The sequence below is a fragment of the Nerophis ophidion genome, linkage group LG03 (assembly GCF_033978795.1).
Source record: "Nerophis ophidion isolate RoL-2023_Sa linkage group LG03, RoL_Noph_v1.0, whole genome shotgun sequence".
NCBI classification, from domain to species: domain Eukaryota; kingdom Metazoa; phylum Chordata; class Actinopteri; order Syngnathiformes; family Syngnathidae; genus Nerophis; species Nerophis ophidion.
Window position 1 is genome coordinate 24,421,226 of NC_084613.1, and position 19,254 is coordinate 24,440,479.

Below are 19,254 nucleotides of genomic sequence, written 5' to 3' on the forward strand. Positions count from 1 at the left end.
TCACGGACGCCCCTGCTTATTTCAGTAAGACAATGCCAAGCCACGTGTTACAACAGCGTGGCTTCGTAGTAAAAGAGTGCAGGTACTTTCCTGGCCCGCCTGCAGTCCAGACCTGTCTCACATTGAAAATGTGTGGCGCTTTATGAAGCGTAAAATATGACTGTGGAGACCCCGGACTGTTGAACGACTGAAGCTCTACTTTAATCAAGAATGTAAAAGAATTCCACTTTCAAAGCATCAACAATTAGTTTTCCTCAGTTCCACAAGGTTTATTGAGTGTTGTTAAAAGAAAAGGTGATGTAACACAGTGGTGAACATGCCCTTTCCCAACTACTTTGGCACGTGTTGCAGCCATGAAATTATAAGTTAATTATTATTTGCAAAAAAAAAAAACTAAGTTTATGAGTTTGAACATCAAATATCTTTTCTTTGTAGTGCATTCAACTGAATATGGGTTTAAAAGGATTTGCAAATCATTCTATTCCGTTTATATTTACATCTAACACAATTTCCCGACTCATATGGAAACGGGGTTTGTATTTTATCGAAACATTTGATAATTCCATTCATGTCATGGATTTTCAATATTTGAAACTTTCTTTATTATTTGTGAAGTAAATTGTGTATAAATGGAAAACAGGAAGTGAATAAATGTATTAGTGATTGTTATGAAATGGAAAATGGGAACGATTTAATTTATCTGTGCTTCTCCCTGCTCCTTTTCGAACATGTTGCAATGAGAAACTGAAAAAAAAAGTGATTTATAATATTGTAACTGTATGCATGTTTGAAATAAAGCAAAACCATGAACAATGGATTTTCTAATTGAAAAATAACACATTTTTTCATTAAAATGTGAAAAATATTAAACCTTTTCTTATAAATTATTTTTTTTAAAGTCCTTAAAATTGAATTTTTCTGACTAAATAATGACCCACAAGATTCCATAAATGTGTGTAACTGTTCATTACGTTATTTATTACATTTAATAAAAATGTATCCACAAAATTATTTCCTTGAGAATAAAAAAATATTTTTATTTCAAATAGTCCCTAAATTGTTTTAGCTACTTGCATTTCTGAACAAAAAAATAGTTATTTTTGTTCATTGACTAAATGTATATTTTTAAAATTTACATTTTACATTCATAAATACTTTTCCAACAAACAAATATAATCATTACTGTGCATTGTGTGATGTCTGAATCATTCGTGTATTCGTATTGTGATCACATAAAATATGTATTTTACAATGTTATATTTTGGACTTATCATTTTTATTATTCTAAAACAGTGTAAGAATAATAGGGTTAAATCTAAATGAAAAATCAATTTGTTTATGATTAATTACTCCGAATTTGGACGCCACAGTGAGCAGCCTGACGTAGTGACGTCACCACGCAGCAAATGAAGAGGAGGAGATAATCACGCACGCGCACACACACGTACACACACAAACACGCGCGTGCTCACACACACACACAAACACACACTGAGTGACTGTCAGCGAGTATTTCCACGTTCTCTAAGGCTGGTGAGTCCATTAATTGAATATCCTTTTTGTCAAATTGAGAGTAACTTTAATTGACGGGAAAAAAACACATTTTCTTCTCGCACAGATGCGTTAAAAGTGCGTGTTGTGAAAGTTAAAGACATCGTTAAATAGATGTTTTCTTTCAGGAACTTATGCTCGTCAAAAAGAGAATTTTATGACCCGACGTTAAGAAACTCTCAGTAAAATCAATTTTATCTGTTTTATATTTTACTCTTTAATTAACGTTGGACGTTGTTGAGTTCCTAATTTATGCTTGAGCATGATTTAACGATGACGAGATTGTTTTTATTGATGTATAATTTCAGTAAACCTCGTGTTTATTCTAACTGGAATTTTAAAAAGCTTATTTTTGTTGTTTTCTTCTTTTCTTTAAAGCGTCATGCTCGGTCTCTGGTGCCCTCTGCTGGCTGCATGCCTGCTACTACAACTACTTCTACTGCTACCTGCCTCCTGGTGCAGGATGCCTGAATACAACAATGGATTCTACTACCATGACGTCACCAACAGCAACGGCAATGGCGAAAGTAGGTCATTTTTTTAAAATATGATATTGTTTTTTTTTATAAAGGTTTTCATATTTTTCCACGAATTTTAAACAAGTGTCCCTCAATTGTGTAATGTGATTATTGTCCAAAATCTTGACTTGATGCAGGATTTTAGACAGAAGTGCAACATTAGTGCTTTTTCAGCTCTCACGTCTGTAACAGCTGCGGGTTTTACTTTAAGATGTGTAGAGAAGCCTTTTTACAAAGTAGTTGAATACAGAGAGCGGGCAGAGTTAGCCCATTTGCCAAATAAATGATCACGCTTAAAACTTTCACGTCAGATAGTTGGCAAAACTCCAGTCTTGATAAGATGTGTAGTGAAGCTTGTTTATTTTAAGACGTGTAGCAAAGCTGTTTTTTTTTCTTTTTTTTACAAAGCAATCTCTTGTGAAGTGCTAAGTTTGCCAATTTGTCAAAGAAAAACTAAACGGTGCAGCAAAAAGTTTCTACGTCGGACAGTTGGCAGAGTTCCAGTTTTTATTTTAAGATATTTTTTTCCCCTTCTACCAAGCAGTTTTTTGTTAGGTGCTAAGTTCTTCGATTTTCTAAAGAAAAACTAACTAATCAAGTTTAAAGCTTCTACGTCAGATAGTTGGCAGAGCGCCAGTCTTTATTTGTTTTAAGATGTGTAGCGAAGCCTGTTTTTTTGTGTGTGTTTTTTTAATACAGCAGTCTTTTGAGAAGTGCTAAGTTTGCTAATTTGCTAAAGAAAAGCTGAAGAATTAAGCTTAGAGCTTCTACTTTGGATAGTTGGCACACCTCAGGTCTTTGTTTTAAGATGTGTAGTGAAGCCTTTTTTTTTAATGAAGCAATTTTTTGTGAAGTGCTAATTTGCCGATTTGCTGAAGAAAAACTAAATAATCAAGCTTAAAGTTTCTGTGACAAATAGTTGGCAGAGCTCCAATCTTTATTTGAAGATGTGTAGTAAAGCCTGTTTTTTTCTACAAAGCTGTTCTTCGTGAAGTGTTAAGTTCACAGGTTTGCTAAAAATTTTAATAATCAAGCTTTAAGCTTCTACGTCAGATAGTTGGCAGAGTTCCCGTCTGTATTTTAAGATGTGTAGCAAAGACCGTTAAAAAAAAAAAGAAACAGTTTTTCATGTTCAAGTCCTTGTTTTAAGATGTGTATTAAAGCCTGTTTTTTTGTGTGTTTTTTTTTGTTGTTGATTTTTTTTCACAAAGCGGTCTTTTGTGAAGTGGTATGTTTGCCAATTTGCTAAAAAAAAAGCTCTTAAAGCTTTCACATCAGATAGATGGCAGACCTCAAGTCTTTGTTTTAAGATGTTTAGTGAAGCTTGTTTTTTTTTTTTTTTTACAAAGCAGTCTTATGAATTTGCCGATTTGCTAAGGAAAAACTAAGATGTATAGCGAAGTCTGTTTTGTTTTATTCTTACAAAGCAGTTTCTTTTGAGGTGCTACGTACGCCCTTTTGCTAAAGAAAAAGTTAATCATCAAGTTTAAAGCGTCCAAATCAGATAGTTTGCTGAACTCCAGTATTTATTATAAGATGTGTCGCAAAGCCTGTTTTTTTTGTTTGTTTTAGTTTTATAAGGCAGTCTCTTGTAAAGTGCGAAGTTAACCGACTTGCTAAAGGAAAACTAAATTATCAAGCTAAAAGTACGTTGGATTGTTGGCAGAGCTCTTATTTTAAGACAAGGGTCTCAAACTGAATTTACCTGGGGGCCACTGGGTGCAGAAACTGGGTGAGACTGGGCCGCAAGAAAAGATTTCTTAAAAAATCTAACATGTGCTTTTTAATGAATTCACATTCTATGAATGCCTTTCCCGCCCTAGCAACATACTTGCCAATCCTCACGATTTTTCCGGGAGACTCCTGAATTTCAGTGCACCTCCCGACAATCAACCGGTGCAACCATTCTCCCGAATTTTTCCCAAATTTTACCCGGCCGACATTACTAAGGGCTGCCGTGACTGCACTGCCTTTAACGCCCTCTACAACAGTGGTTCTCAACCTTTTTTCAGTGATGTACCCCATGTGAACATTTTTTTAATTCAAATACCCCCTGATCAGAGCAAAGCATTTTTGGTTAAAAAAAAAAGAGATAAAGAAGTAAAATACAGCACTATGTCATCAGTTTCTGATTTATTAAATTGTATAACAGTGCAAAATATTGCTCATTTGTAGTGGTCTTTCTTGAACTATTTGGAAAAAAGGATATAAAAATAACTAAAAAACTTGTTGAAAAATAAACAAGGGATTCAATTATAAATAAAGATTTCTACACATAGAAGTAATCATCAACTTAAAGTGCCCTCTTTGGGGATTGTAAGAGATCCATCTGGATTCATCAACTTAATTCTAAACATTTCTTCACAAAAAAGAAATCTTTAACATCAATATTTATGGAACATGTCCACAAAAAGTCCAGCTGTCAACACTGAATGTTGGATTGTTGTATTATTTTTCCACAGTTTATGAACTTACTTCACTGAAGTATTATTTAATAAACATATGTATGTTTATTTACTCTACCAACCGGCATAGTTAGGTTGGTAGAGTGGCCGTGCCAGCAACTTGAGGGTTGCAGGTTCGATTCCCGCTTCCGCCATCCTGGTCATTGCCGTTGTGTCCTTGGGCAAGACACTTTACCCACCTGCTCCCAGTGCCACCCACACTGGTTTAAATGTAACTTAGATATTGGGTTTCACTATGTAAAGCGCTTTGAGTCACTAGAGAAAAGCGTTATATAAATATATTTCACATTTCACATAAAGCATTTATGAAGTGCTGCTGTTTTTTTTTTAATGGTTTTAATACATCTCACTTGTCCCTTGGCATACCATTGAGTACCTCCAGGGGTCCGCGCACCCCATACTTGCCAACCCTCCCGGATTTTCCGTGAGACTCCCGGAATTCAGCGCCTCTCCCGAAAACCTCCCGAAATTCAGCAGAAGCTGGACGCCGTCTAAAACTCAACTATTTCTTTTATTTTTATATATATAATAAAATAAATATTTATAGCTAGAATTCACTGAGGGTTAAGTATTTCATACATATTTAGCTGTATTTATATATATATATATATATATATATATATATATATATATATATATATATATATATATATATATATATATATATATATATATATATATATATATATATATATATATATACATATATATATACATATATATATACATATATATATATATATATATATATATATATATATATATATACATATATATATACATATATATATATATATATATATATATATATATATATATATATATATATATATATATATATATATATATATATATATATATATATACATATATATATACATATATATATATATATATATATATATATATATATATATATATATATATATATATATATATGAAATACTCGAGTTGGTGAATTGGCCCCAACCCCCACCTCCCGAAATCGGAGGTCTCAGTGTTGGCAAGTATGGCGCACCCCCATAAGAAGACTACTGCTCCACTACATGTCATCGCGCACGCTTTTATATCACACAACCAATGTGCCCGCTCTGTAACCTGTTGTGTGAAACTTGTGCAGAACAATTTCTTGGGCTGCAAGACGTACTTGTTCAACAACCACACAGGTCACACTGAGGGTGCCGTACAAACAACTTTAACACTGTTACAAATATGCGCCACACTGTGAACCCACACCAAACAAGAATGACAAACCCTTTTTGGGAGAATTTACGCACCCTAACACAACTTAAACAAAAGAGAACAAATACCCAGAACACCTTGCAGGGCTACAATATACACCACCTCAACCGACGCAAGTAGGGAGGGTGGAGGTGTGGGGGGTTGGTGGTAGCAGGGGTGTGTATATTGTAGTCCGGAAGAGTTAGGTCTGCATGGGATTCTGGGTAATTGTTCTGGTGTGTTTATGTTGTGTTACGATGCGCATGTTCTCCCGAAATGTGTTTGTCATTCTTGTTTGGTGTGGGTTCACAGTCTGGCACATATTTGTAACAGTGTTAAAAGTTTTTTTACGGCCACCCTTAGTGTGACGTGTGTAGCTGTTGATCAAATGTATTTTGCAATACGACACGTGCACCTTGCATGGCCAGATGCAACATACAACTGGGCTTGCACGCTGTCAGTTCAGGATGTAGGTGGCGCTAAAGGCAGTGCCATTATGGCACTCTCTGAAAATTGTTGATCTGGTAAAAATTGACAGGAGCTTCAAGAGAATTGGTGCCCCGAAATTCAGGGGTCTCCTGGGAAAATTGGGGATGTTGGCATGCATGACCTATCAAGCGCCGTTCATATTAAACTCGCGGGCCGCACCAACATCAAATTGTCATATCAAAGCGCGGGCCGCATAATAATGTCTCGCAGGCTGCAATTGGCCCCCAGGCCGCATGTTTGAGACCCCTGTTTTAAGATGTGTAGCAAAGCCTGTTTTTTTATTTTATTTTACAAAGCAGCCTTTAATGAAGTGCTAAGTTCGCAGATTTACTGAAGAAAAATTAAATGATAAATCTAAAAGCTACCATGTCGGATAGTTGGCAGAGCTCCAGTCTTTATTTTAAGATTCGTAGCGAAGCCTGTTTTTTGTTGTTGTTGTTGTTGTTGTTGTTTTTTAAACAGAGGTGTCTTTTGTAAGTGTTAAGTTTGCCAATTGGCAAAAAAAAGAAAAAATCAAATAATCAAGCTTAAAGCTTTCATGCTGGATAGTTGGCAGACCTCCAATCTTTTTATTAAGATGTGTAGTGAAGCCTGTTTGTAATAGTTTTTTTTTTTGGTATTTTTTTATTACTCAGCAGTCTTTCTTAAGGTGCTGAGTTCCTTGATGTGCTGAAGATAAACTAAATGAGCAAACTTACAGATTTTTACGTTGGATAGTTTGCAGGGTGGCAGTATTTATTTCAAGACTTGTAGCGAAGCTAGTTTTTCATTTTTATTTTACCAAGCTGTCTTTAGTGAAGTGCTAAATTTGCCGATTTACTAAAGAAAAACTATATGATAAATCGTAAAGCTACCATGTTGGATATTTGGCAGAGCTCCAGTCTTTATTTTAAGATGTGTAGCAAAGCCTGTTTTTCTATTTTATTTTACAAAGCAGCCTTTAATGAAGTCCTATGTTCACGGAATCGCTAAAGTAAATCCAAACAATGAAGTTTAAACTTCTACATCGGATAGGTGGCAGAGCTCCAGTCTTTATTTAAAGATCCATAGCGAAGCCTGTTTTTTGTTGTTGTTTTTTTTAACAAAGCTGTCTTTTGTAAGTGTTAAGTTTGCCAATTAGGCAAAGAAAATGAAATAATGAAGCTTAAAGCTTCCTTGTCGGATAGATGGCAAAGCTCCAATCTTTATTTTAAGATGTGTAGCGAAGCCTGTTTTAAATTTTTTTTTTTTTTTTTTTTTTTCATTAAGCAGTGTTTCTTCAGGTGCTGAGTTCCTTCATGTGCTGAAAAAAAAGTAAATGGTCAAGCTTACAGCTTGTACGCTGGATAGTTGGCAGGGCTCCAGTCTTTATTTCAAGATTTGTAGCGAAGCCTTTTTTTAAATTTTATTTTACCAAGCAGTCTTTAGTGAAGTGCTAAGTTCGTCCATTTACTCAAGAAAAACTAAATGAAAATTCCTAAACTACCACGTCAGATAGTTGGCAGAGTTCCAGTCTTTATTTTAAGATGTGTAGTGAAGCCTGTTTTATTTATATATATATATATATATATATATATATATATATATATATATATATATATATATATATATATATATTATATATATTTGAGATGCGCGGATAGGCAATTATATCATCCGCAACCGCATCACTAAAGTCGTCATCCACCCGCCATCCACCCGAACCAACATTTTATCAGGACCGCAACCGCCCGCCACCCGCCCGTTATTATATATCCGGAGTCGACAATCTTTAACACTAAAAGATTTAGTTTGACCCATGTCACAAAGTAGAGAAGGCAATGGGAGCCGCTAACGTTCTCGCGAATATCCGATGGTGCTCATTCAGATAATATGGGCGTGCTGTGAAGCCATTGCCTTTGACACCTTCAACAACATCTACGAACCGTTTGCCAGTCCAGCATCATGCTGTATGCAGCTTATGCAAACACATGTACAAGATTGAAGGGCATACTGGGTGACACAGAGTACACTGATGGTTGTAATATAAACAACTTCAACACTCTCACTAATATGCTACACACTGTGAAGCCACACCAAACAAGAATGACAAACGCATTTCGGGAGAACATCCTCACACTACACAACAAATACCCAGAATTCTTTGCATCCATGACAATTCCTGAATATACTTTACACCCCCGCGCCCCCAACCCCGCCCACCTTACCGACGCACGGGGGGGGTTTGCTGCTAGTGGGGTGTAAAAGTTACCGATCTCTGAACCATGTATATCATATATTTCCAAATGGTTCAACCGACACCCGCCCGAATCTATTTAAAATCAATTTTTTCGTCATGTCACCCGCCCGACCCGCGGTTTATCCACGGACTCCGCGGATGAGACCGCAAACCGCGCATCTCTAATATATATATATATATACATATATATATATATATATATATTTTACAAAGGAATGTTTTTTGAAGTGCTGAGCATAACAGGTTTAGATTTGTTCGGTATTGATGATGTAGTCACAGTGCATCAAATTGGACCAAGTTGATCGCCATGGTAACAAGTGCGGATCCTCCATTCTATCCAGCTAGTACTTGAGAGGCTCACTGAAAGTGAAACAAAAACAAATGTTCCGTGATGTCCTCCAGTCTACTTCAATGGCGTGCGTCTGCATGTGGAGTCCCCCCAGCCATCAGTGTCGGCCACCAGGGGGGGCAGCGTCACCCTCCCTTGCCATTTCCACTACGAGCCTGAGGTCAGCGCCCCCCGCAGGACGCGGGTCAAGTGGTCGTGGTTGCCCGCCAACACTGCCGCGCCCGCCACCCTCGCCGCCCTGGGCGCCGCCCCCGCCATAGAGACGGAGGTAATGGTCGCCATGGGCAACCGTCACCGCAGCTACGGTAGCTTCCAGGGCCGCGTGCGCCTGCGACGCTCGGCGCCAGGCGACATGTCGCTGGTCATCAACGAGCTGCGCCTCAATGACACGGGGCGATACCGATGTGAGGTGATTGATGGCGTGGAGGACGAGAGCGTCACCGTGGAGCTGGAGCTGCGAGGTCAGTGATTGGTTTGATGGATCATATTAACCAATTTATTACTAGTGAAGTGAAGTGAATTATATTTATATAGCGCTTTTCTCTAGTGACTCAAAGCGCTTTACATAGTGACACCCAATATCTAAGTTACATTTTAAACCAGTGTGGGTGGCACTGGGAGCAGGTGGGTAAAGTGTCTTGCCCAAGGACACAACAGCAGTGACTAGGATGGCAGAAGCGGGAATCGAACCTGCAACCCTCAAGTTAATGGCACGGCCACTCTACCAACCGAGCTATGCCGCCCCACTACTGTTATGTTGTGATCGATAAAAATATTCACTGTTTCTGTGTTAAGTGTGAACAATGCTAACAACACGGCGGCTAATTTCGGCGTTATCTTTGCTTCGACAATCAAGTTGACACACTTTTTGATGCGCTTCATCTTCAGCTCCTGCCTCATCAATAACACATTGGTGAGCCTTTGAAGTGGAATGACAACGCAGGACGCACATTGCTAACAACACGGAAAGCTAACAAAACAGCTATTATGTTAGATCCACTATGGAGTGGACTTCCACAATATTATGCTAGACCCACTCGACGTCCATTGGATCCGGTCTCCCTTAGAGGGGGCTGGGGTGTCACCCACATCTGCGGTCCTCTCCAAGGTTTCTCATAGCCATTCACATTGACATCCCACTGGGTTGTGGGTTTTTCCTTGCCCTTGTGTGGGATCTGTCGTAGTGGCTTGTGCAGCCATTTGAGACACTTGTGATTTAGGGCTATATAAATAAACATTGACTGATTGATTGATGGATTTTGTGGCCCGGGATTGCGACAGAATCCTCGGCTCGGATCCCACGTCGGGGCAAGAAGGGACTCAACCCAGTGGGATGACAATGAGAAACCTTTTATTTACCTTCTATTTACTTTCTTTTTTTAAATTTACCTTGTATTTACCGTCTTTTAACTTTTATTTACCATGTTTTACCTGTTATTTACCCTCTTTTTACCTATTATTTATCTTCTATTTACCGTCTTTCACCTTCTATTTATCTTAGCTTAGGGTTGAGGGGGGTGTATATTGTAGCGTTCCGGAAGATTTAGTGCTGCTAGGGGTTCTGGGTATTTGTTATGTTGTGTTCATGTTGTGTTACGGTGTGGATGTTCTCCCGAAATGTGTTGGTCATTGTTGTTTGGGTTAACAGTGTGGCACATATTTGTAACGGTGTTAAAGTTGTTTATGCGGTCACCCTCAGTGTGACCTGTATGGCTGTTGACCAAGTATGCCTTTGCATTCACTTGTGTGTGTGAAAAGCCGTAGATATTATGTGATTGGGCCGGCACGCAAAGGCAGTGCCTTTTAGGGTTTATTGCCGCTCTGTACTCCTCCTTACGTCCATGTACACAGCAGCATTTTAAAAATTCCAAAATTTTACTTTTTGAAACCGATACTGATAAATTCCGATATTACATTTTAAAGCATTTATCAGCCGATAATATCGGCGACCCTACTGCATACGTCAGCAGACTAATTAGGAGCCTTTGTTTACTTACTACTAAGACAAGTTGTCGAGTATGCTCACTATTTTATTTAAGGACAAAAAAGCAATAAGAAACATAAGTTTAATGTACCCTAATATTTTTTGTGAAAATAAAGCCATTAGTGCCATTTTTTTGTGGTCCCCTTTATTTAGAAAAGTATTGAAAATTATCTAAATACATTTTGGTACCATTGCCAAAATATGGGCTTCACGGTGGCAGAGGGGTTTCTGCGTCTGCCTCACAATACGAAGTTCCTGCAGTCCTGGGTTCAAATCCAGGCTCGGGATCTTCCTGTGTGGAGTTTGCATGTTCTCCCCGTGAATGCGTGGGTTCCCTCCGGGTACTCCGGCTTCCTCCCACTTCCAAAGACATGCACCTGGGGATAGGTTGATTGGCAACACTAAAATTGGCCCTAGTGTTTGAATGTGAGTGTGAATGTTGTCTGTCTATCTGTGTTGGCCCTGCGATGAGGTGGCGACTTGTCCAGGGTGTACCCCGCCTTCCGCTCGATTGTAGCTGAGATAGGCGCCAGCGCCCCCCGCGACCCCAAAAGGGAATAAGCGGTAGAAAATGGTATCTGGACAACCTTTGTTTTTGACCATTTCACCTTCAAAACACTCCTCTTAGTTGGGACAACAAATTTTCTTTTTTATTTTCTCGTACAAATTCCAGTTTTTCCCGAAATTCTGAAATACCCTTTATCAATTCAATATTTTCCAACCAATTCTAAAAATTCCAACACCAACCTATACATATAATCTAGGGCACTTGTGCTCGTATAAACATTTTCAAAAATTCCAGATTTTCACAAAATTCCAACAGTTCCAGGAAATTCCCATTCAAATGAACGCACAAATTCATCATTCTGAAATGCCCTAAATTCTCAAAATCTTGCACTATTTTTAAACCTGATTCCGACCTTTCAACCATCCACACACACTACTCTTCCGATATATTGAACGCAAAACATGTTTTCCCTGCCCCAAATTCCTGGTTTTCCGGGAATTTTCCAGAATTTTCTCCCCAGTGAAATGAATGGACCATTTTTCGAACTTGGACGATTACCACATTCTTGACCGATTCGAACCGTTCCACCATCCACACACTTATCTCACCTTAGACACTCAAACTCACATTTCATACCAAGTTCACATTTTCAACTCTTCCTGGAAAGTTTTCACAGTCCACATTTTTCAAACCGCTTTTGACCATTTCACCTTCAAAACATTCCTCTTAGTTGGGACAACAAATGTTCTATTTTTTTGTACAAATTCCCGGTTTTCTAAAATTTCCCGAAATTCTGAAATACCCATTCTCAATTCAAACTGTTACTACGTCAACATTTTTCAATCGATTCTAAAAAATTCCATCACCAACACATTCATATCATCTGGGACACCTGTGCTTGTATCAACATTTTCAAAAATTCCGGATTTTTACAAAATTTAAAAATTTCCAGGAAATTCCCATTCAAATGAACGGACAGATTCATAATTCTGCAATGCCCTAAATTCTCAAAGTCTTGCGCCATTTGTAAACCTGATTTCAAGCTTTCAACCATCCACACACACACTACTCTTCCGATACATTAAACACAAAACATGTTTTACTTCTGCCCAAATTCCCGGTTTTCCAGGAATTTCACGGAATTTTCTACCCAGTAACAATGAATGAGCCATTTTTCGAACTTGCACGAGTCGAACCGTTCCACCATCGACACACTTATCCCACCTTGGACCATCAAACTACAATTTCATACCAAGTTAAAAACATTTGAGGAATTCCCGGTTTTCACCTCTTACTGGAAAGTTTTCACAATCCACATTTTTCAACTGTTTTTAACCAGTCCACCTTCAAAAAATTCCTCTTAGTTTGGACAATATATTTTTTTCTATTTTTAGTACAAATTTCTGGTTTTACCGAAATTATCCAAATTCTGGAATACCTATTCTCAATTTAAACTGTAACTCCGTCAATATTTTTCAACCGATTCTAAAAATTCCAACACCAACCCATTCGTTTAGGACACGATTTTCACAAAATTAAAAAATTTCCAGGAAATTGCCATTCAAATGAATGGACATAGTAATAGTTCTACAATTCCCTAAATTTTCTAAATGTTGTGCCATTTTTAAATCCGATTCCGACCTTTCAACCAACCACACACACTACTCTTCCGATATATTGAACGCAAAACATCTTTTCCCTCTCCCCAAATTCCCGGTTTTCCCGGAATTTTCAGCCCAGTGACAATGATTGAGCATGCACTGGTCACCGTTGTTTCCTATATATGTATTAATAAATCATAAGCAATGATATTTATTAGTTCTCTGACTTATTTCCCATTTCTCTGTATGCGTGAGTGCAATATTTAGCATATGCTCCAAACAAGAAATACATATTTTGCTTCTAAATGTTCAAGAGCAGGCGCAATATTTTCAAATCTCACTATCAGTGTATGTTTATTATGTATTCAATGTCAGTGTGTGTGCGTGTGTGAGTGAGTCAGTGGTGTAAGTGGAGCAAGGTTGATTGTGTCATCGCCATGGCAGTGTGTGTTCTTGTGCTAGGATTAAAACTACTGTTTCTACTCCACAATCTTCTGCACCGCACACAATGCACAACATCAACACAAGTAATGATACAAGACACCACACTCTCGATGACGGCCGGACATCAACCGTCGCACGTGTCACAATAAAGATACACTAAGTACTTTTTCTAGACCTTTTTTGACAACTTCCCAAACGGACAGTTGAAACTAAATATTATTTATTTGTATTATTATTAAATTTTTTATATCAAAATTGCGTTATTTGTACCACTGAACATTTATAATTTTCTGACTTCCATTTTTCCTCAAATCCTCGCTCAAAAACCAAACTTGGATAAGAAGACTAAACAGACAAGGGCAGAGTCAGCGCTGACAAACACACACACACCAATAATAAATAGTAATTATTTCCTTTTCTTTTTGGTCTATTTTTGGTTTCCAAATTGATTGCGTACAAATAATTAATATAGTTTTGTAAACAATATTGTATTTTTGTGTGATGTATGTTAGATCATATGCCATTCATGTGGAGCTATTGTGTTACTTTAAATGTGGTGTTGTTTGTCAAGTGTGAATGTGTGTATTCCTTTTGCCTTAATGTTGTGCATGAAAACTTCAAAGCTTTGTGAGATTTTAGACCTCAAAAAGAATTTGCGGGTGCTAATAGCAAACTGATAGCGAGCAAAAATGCTCTTGCGTTTCCAATCATTTCTACAACTCTTATTTTTTTGTGATAGAGTGATTGGAGCACATATTTGTTTGTCACAAAAAAAATAATTCATGAAGTTTGGTTTTATGAATTTTTTATGGATCTCCTGAAAATATGACCTAATCTGCTGGTTAAAAGTATACATACAGTAACATACATTGTCAGTTTTGGTGATGTAGAAAAGTTACAATCAAATCAAATTAGCTTCATGGCATAGCCTCTTAACTTCATGTGAGTGATTATGATGACGACACCTGTTGACTTCTTTAAGCCCATTTAAATAAGGCTCATGTGATGCAGTCATTAGACTCAGTTACAAACGCCACAATGGGAAAGTCAAAGGAATTCAGCACAGATCTGAAAAAACTAATCATTGACTTGAACAAGTCAGGAAAGTCACTTGGACCCAATTCAAAGCAGCTTAAGGTCCAAAGAGCAAATGTGCAGACAATTGTTTGTAAGTATAAAGTACATGACACAGTTTTGTCACTGCCACAATCAGCTAGAAAATACAAGCTATCACCTGCTGCGGAGAGAAAATTTGTCAAGATGATCAAGAGTCAGCCGAGAACAACCAAAAAGCAGGTCTGCAATGATTTGGAATCTGCTGAAACACATGTGTCGGTGTCCACAGTCAAGCGTATTTTGCATCGCCATGGACTGACAGGCTACCATGCAAAAAGGAATGTATATGTATATATATATATATATATATATATATATATATATATATATATATATATATATATATATATATCTCAATCAATTGTTATTATTTATATAGCCCTAAATCACTAGTGTCTCAAAGGGCTGCACAAACTACTACGGCACGCTCGGTAGGGCCACATAAGGGCAAGGAAAACTCACACCCATTGGGATGTCAGTGACAAGGATGACTATGAGAAACCTTGGAGAGGACCGCATATGTGGGCAACCCCCCCCTCTATGGGACCGAAAGTATATACAGTATATATATATATATATATATATATATATATATATATATATATATATGTATGTATGTGTATATATATATATATATGTATATATATGTATATATATATATATATATATATGTATGTATGTATGTATGTATATATATATATATATATATATATATATATATATATGTATATATATATATATATATATATGTATGTATGTATGTATGTATATGTGTATGTATGTATATGTGTATATATGTGTATGTATGTATATGTGTATATATATGTATGTATGTATATGTATGTATGTATATATATGTATGTATGTATATGTATGTATGTATATATATGTATATATATGTATGTATGTGTATATATGTATATATATATATGTATGTATGTATGTATATATATGTATGTATGTATATGTGTGTATATATATGTATATATATATATATATATATATACATATATGTGTGTGTATATATATATATATATATATATATATATATATATATATATATATATATATTTATGTTAGCATTTAAGGTCACGATTAGCACTCTAGTTGCCCACTAGCGATTAGTCCAATACTTGCCATCGTACAATTACAGTAGCGCTCTTGTTGCCGGCTAGCGATTTGCCCTCTAGTTGCCAGTTGGCATTTAGAGCTCTAGTTGTCAGCTAGCGATTAGTGCACTAGTTCCCAGCTTGCCATTTGTTCCCTGGCTGCTCCACTGTAGTTACCAGCTAGCTTTTTGCAGACTATATTGTACTAGCGATTATCCCTTTAGTTGTCAGCTAGCAATTTGCAGACTAGTTGCCAGATAGTGATTTGAAGAAAAGTTGCCAGCTAGCGATTAACGCGCTAGCTGGCAGCTAAGGAGTAGTGCTCACGTGGCCAGCTTGTTGTTAGTGCACCAGTTACCAACTAGTGATTCATGTTCTAGTTGCCAGCTAGCGATTAGTGCAAAAGTTCCCAGCTTGTGGTTAGTGCACCAGTTACCAGCTAGTGATTCGCGTTTTAGTTGCCAGCTAACATTTACTGCAAAAGTTCCCAGCTAGTGGTTAGTGCGCTCGTTATCATTTAGTGATTCGCGTTGTAGTAGCCTGCTAGCGATTAGTGCAGTAGTTGCTAGTTAGCGATATGTGGATTGGTTGCCAGCTAGCGTTTAACGCTTTAGTTGTCAGCTAGCAATTTGCAAACTATTTGTCGGATAGTGATTTGCGAACTATTTGCCAGCTAGCGATTAACGCTGTGGTTGCCAGCTAGCGAATAGTGCGCAAGTTGCCAGTGAGTGGTTAGTGCGCCAGTGACCAGCTAGTGATTAATGCTCCAGTTGCCAGCTAGCGACTAACGCGCCGGTTGCCAGCGAGCGATTTGCACACTAGTTACCAGTTAGCGATTTGTGGACTAGTTGCTAGCTAGCGATTAACCCTTTAGTTGTCGGCTAGCAATCTGCAGACTAGTTGCAAAATAGTGATTTGCGGAATAACTACCATCTAGCGATTAACTCGGCAGTTGCCAGCTGAGGATTATTGCGCAAGTTGCCAGCTAGTGATTCGCGTTCTAGTTGCCCGCTAGTGATTAGTGCACTAGTTGCCAGATAGCGATATGTGAACTGGTAGCCAGCTAGTGATTAACGCTTTAGTTGTCCGATATTGAGTTGCGGACTACTTGTCAGCTAGCGATTAACGCTGTGGTCGCCAGCTAGCGTTTAATGCTCCAGTGGACTGCTAGTGTTTAGCGCGCTATATTATATTAGCGAAACTACTGCTATTCATAAAATCTTAGCATTTCACAACAAGGTACCATTACAAAGTGAGTGTGAAGGACTGAGCTGAGATGAAGAAGCAGATGATAGTCATTGAATTAAAGAAAGGAATCTTTAAAGGGGAACATTATCACCAGACCTATGTAAGCGTCAATATATACCTTGATGTTGCAGAAAAAAAGACCATATATTTTTTTTAACCGATTTCCGAACTCTAAATGGGTGAATTTTGGCGAATTAAACGCCTTTCTATTATTCGCACTCGGAGCGATGACGTCACAAGGTGACGTCACATAGGTAGTCAATCCGCCATATTCTCAAACACATTACAAACACCAAGTCAAATCAGCTCTGTTATTTTCCGTTTTTTCGACTGTTTTCCGTACCTTGGAGACATCATGCCTCGTTGGTGTGTTGTCGGAGGGTGTAACAACACGATCAGGGACGGATTCAAGTTGACTTACGTGGAGTGTGCATCGATTAGGACGGCATGCTAATCGATGCTAACATGCTATTTAGGCTAGCTGTATGTACATTTGTAACTATATTTGCATCCAGCCTTTCCCTCCACCCACATTTAATGCCAAACAAATACTTACCATTTGACGGATTTGAGTTGCTCCAGTGTCACAAGATGCGAAAGTCCAGACCGTTTGGTCTGCACATTTTACCGGCGATGCTAAGGCAGACATGACACTCACAATCGTTGGTTAGAAGGCGATTGCCGAATAGCGTCAACAGCTTCAGTTTCTTCTTCAATTTCGTTTTCGCTATCTGCCTCCATACTCCAACCATCTGTTTCAATACATGCGTAATCTGTTGAATCGCTTAAGCCGCTGAAATCCGAGTCTGAATCCGAGCTAATGTTGCTTTATCTTGCTGTGGTATCCGCCATTTTGTTTGTATTGGCATCACTGGATGACGTCACAGGAAAATGGACGGTGGCGTCACAGATAGCGAAAATCAGGCACTTAAAGCCTTTTTTTGGGATATTCCATGATGGGTAAAATTTAGAAAAAAACTTCGAAAAATAAAATAAGCCACTGGGAACTGATTTTTATTGGTTTTAACCCTTCTGAAATTGTTCCCCTTTAAAAAAAACCATCAAGTTGTATGTCAAATCTAAGCCCCTGATGACGTAACAAAGAACCGACTAGCCCAAGTGTGTTTTCCTGCGCAGGTGTGGTGTTTCCCTACTTCTCGAACAGAGGACGCTACCACTTCAACTACCCGCGGGCGCAGCAGGCGTGCCAGGATCAGGAGGCCACGCTGGCCACCTTTGAGCAGTTGTTCACGGCGTGGGAAGAAGGCCTGGACTGGTGCAACGCCGGCTGGTTGGCCGACGGCACGGTGCAGTATCCCATCACGGCGCCACGTGACGGATGCGGGGGCTCCGGCTTGGCGCCCGGTATTCGCAACTACGGTCCGCGCCACCGCCTTCTCCACCGCTTTGACGCCTTCTGCTTCTCCGCCTCCATCAAAGGTCAGCGGTCAACATTTTTTACATCTAACATTTTTTTAATCTATAAGGTAATAAATAAATAGATACAATATTTATTATATACTGTATATTTTTGCAGTACAACAAATACTTTTAAAATACAACTTGAAATATGTTTAATATTTGCTTATGCCTTATGATTACTTAGACCAAAATTATGCACAAATATATATTTTTGTTACTGGAATGTTTTTTTTCCTAATTAAAACACTTTTAAAAGATTGTAATCGTACAATTATTTTAGATGTAAGGGTATTTTACTTTCAGTGTTTTTTTTTCATTCATATTTTATAAAATACAAAATTAAAAAAGTGATTTAAATTACATTTTAATGTATTGAAATATTTTAAAGAGAATGCAAACATTACATTTCACTGTCTTATTTTATTAAATGTTTGAGGTATATTCTTATATTTGATCAAAATATACAACACTGGAAATGTATATTTATGGCCAGAGATACAGCATATTTTATTTTAATGCTTTCTTATAATATTTTACTTTATTTTTTTTAATTTATAATATTTATTTATATTTATATATAATTTATCTTATTAAATAAAAAATAAATAAAAAAATGTCAAGTATATTCTATTGTGTTAAGATACTTTGAAGAGAATACAAATATATCACATTTTATTTGATAATTTTATGAAATGTTTGAGTTAAAGTACTATATTTTTTAAAATCTTTTTAGTGCTGTAAATTTGTATGTTGGGGCACAAATCTTCACAGAACAACAACATATTTTATTGTAATTTTTTTTGTAATATTGTATTGGATTTTTTTTCATGTTTTTGTATTTATATTATTTGTTTAATTTAATTAAACAAAATAGTGTACAGTATCTTTTATATGAAGAGAATACAAATACATTACATCTTACTCTATGATTTTCTTAAATGTTTGAAGTATGTTACTAAATTTAATTTAATATTTTTAGTGTTGGGAATATGTAATTCTGGGCGCATGTCT

General features: G+C 37.2%; 1 protein-coding gene across 2 annotated transcripts in view; it reads left to right on the forward strand.

Annotated features, from left to right (window-relative positions):
* Positions 1-1,410: 1,410 nt before the first annotated feature.
* hapln3 (hyaluronan and proteoglycan link protein 3) overlaps positions 1,411-19,254 on the forward strand; it is a 21,585-nt gene continuing 3,741 nt past the window's right edge. Inside the window, exons 1-4 of one of the 2 annotated variants that reach the window (XM_061894645.1) lie at positions 1,411-1,533; positions 1,930-2,078; positions 8,865-9,272; positions 17,959-18,261. In XM_061894645.1, coding sequence (XP_061750629.1) covers positions 1,934-2,078; positions 8,865-9,272; positions 17,959-18,261 — 856 coding nt within the window. In that variant the 5' untranslated portion in view covers positions 1,411-1,533; positions 1,930-1,933. Of the gene's footprint in view, positions 1,534-1,557; positions 1,630-1,929; positions 2,079-8,864; positions 9,273-17,958; positions 18,262-19,254 lie in introns of those variants that run through there. The other variant, XM_061894646.1, reaches the window with a different exon arrangement.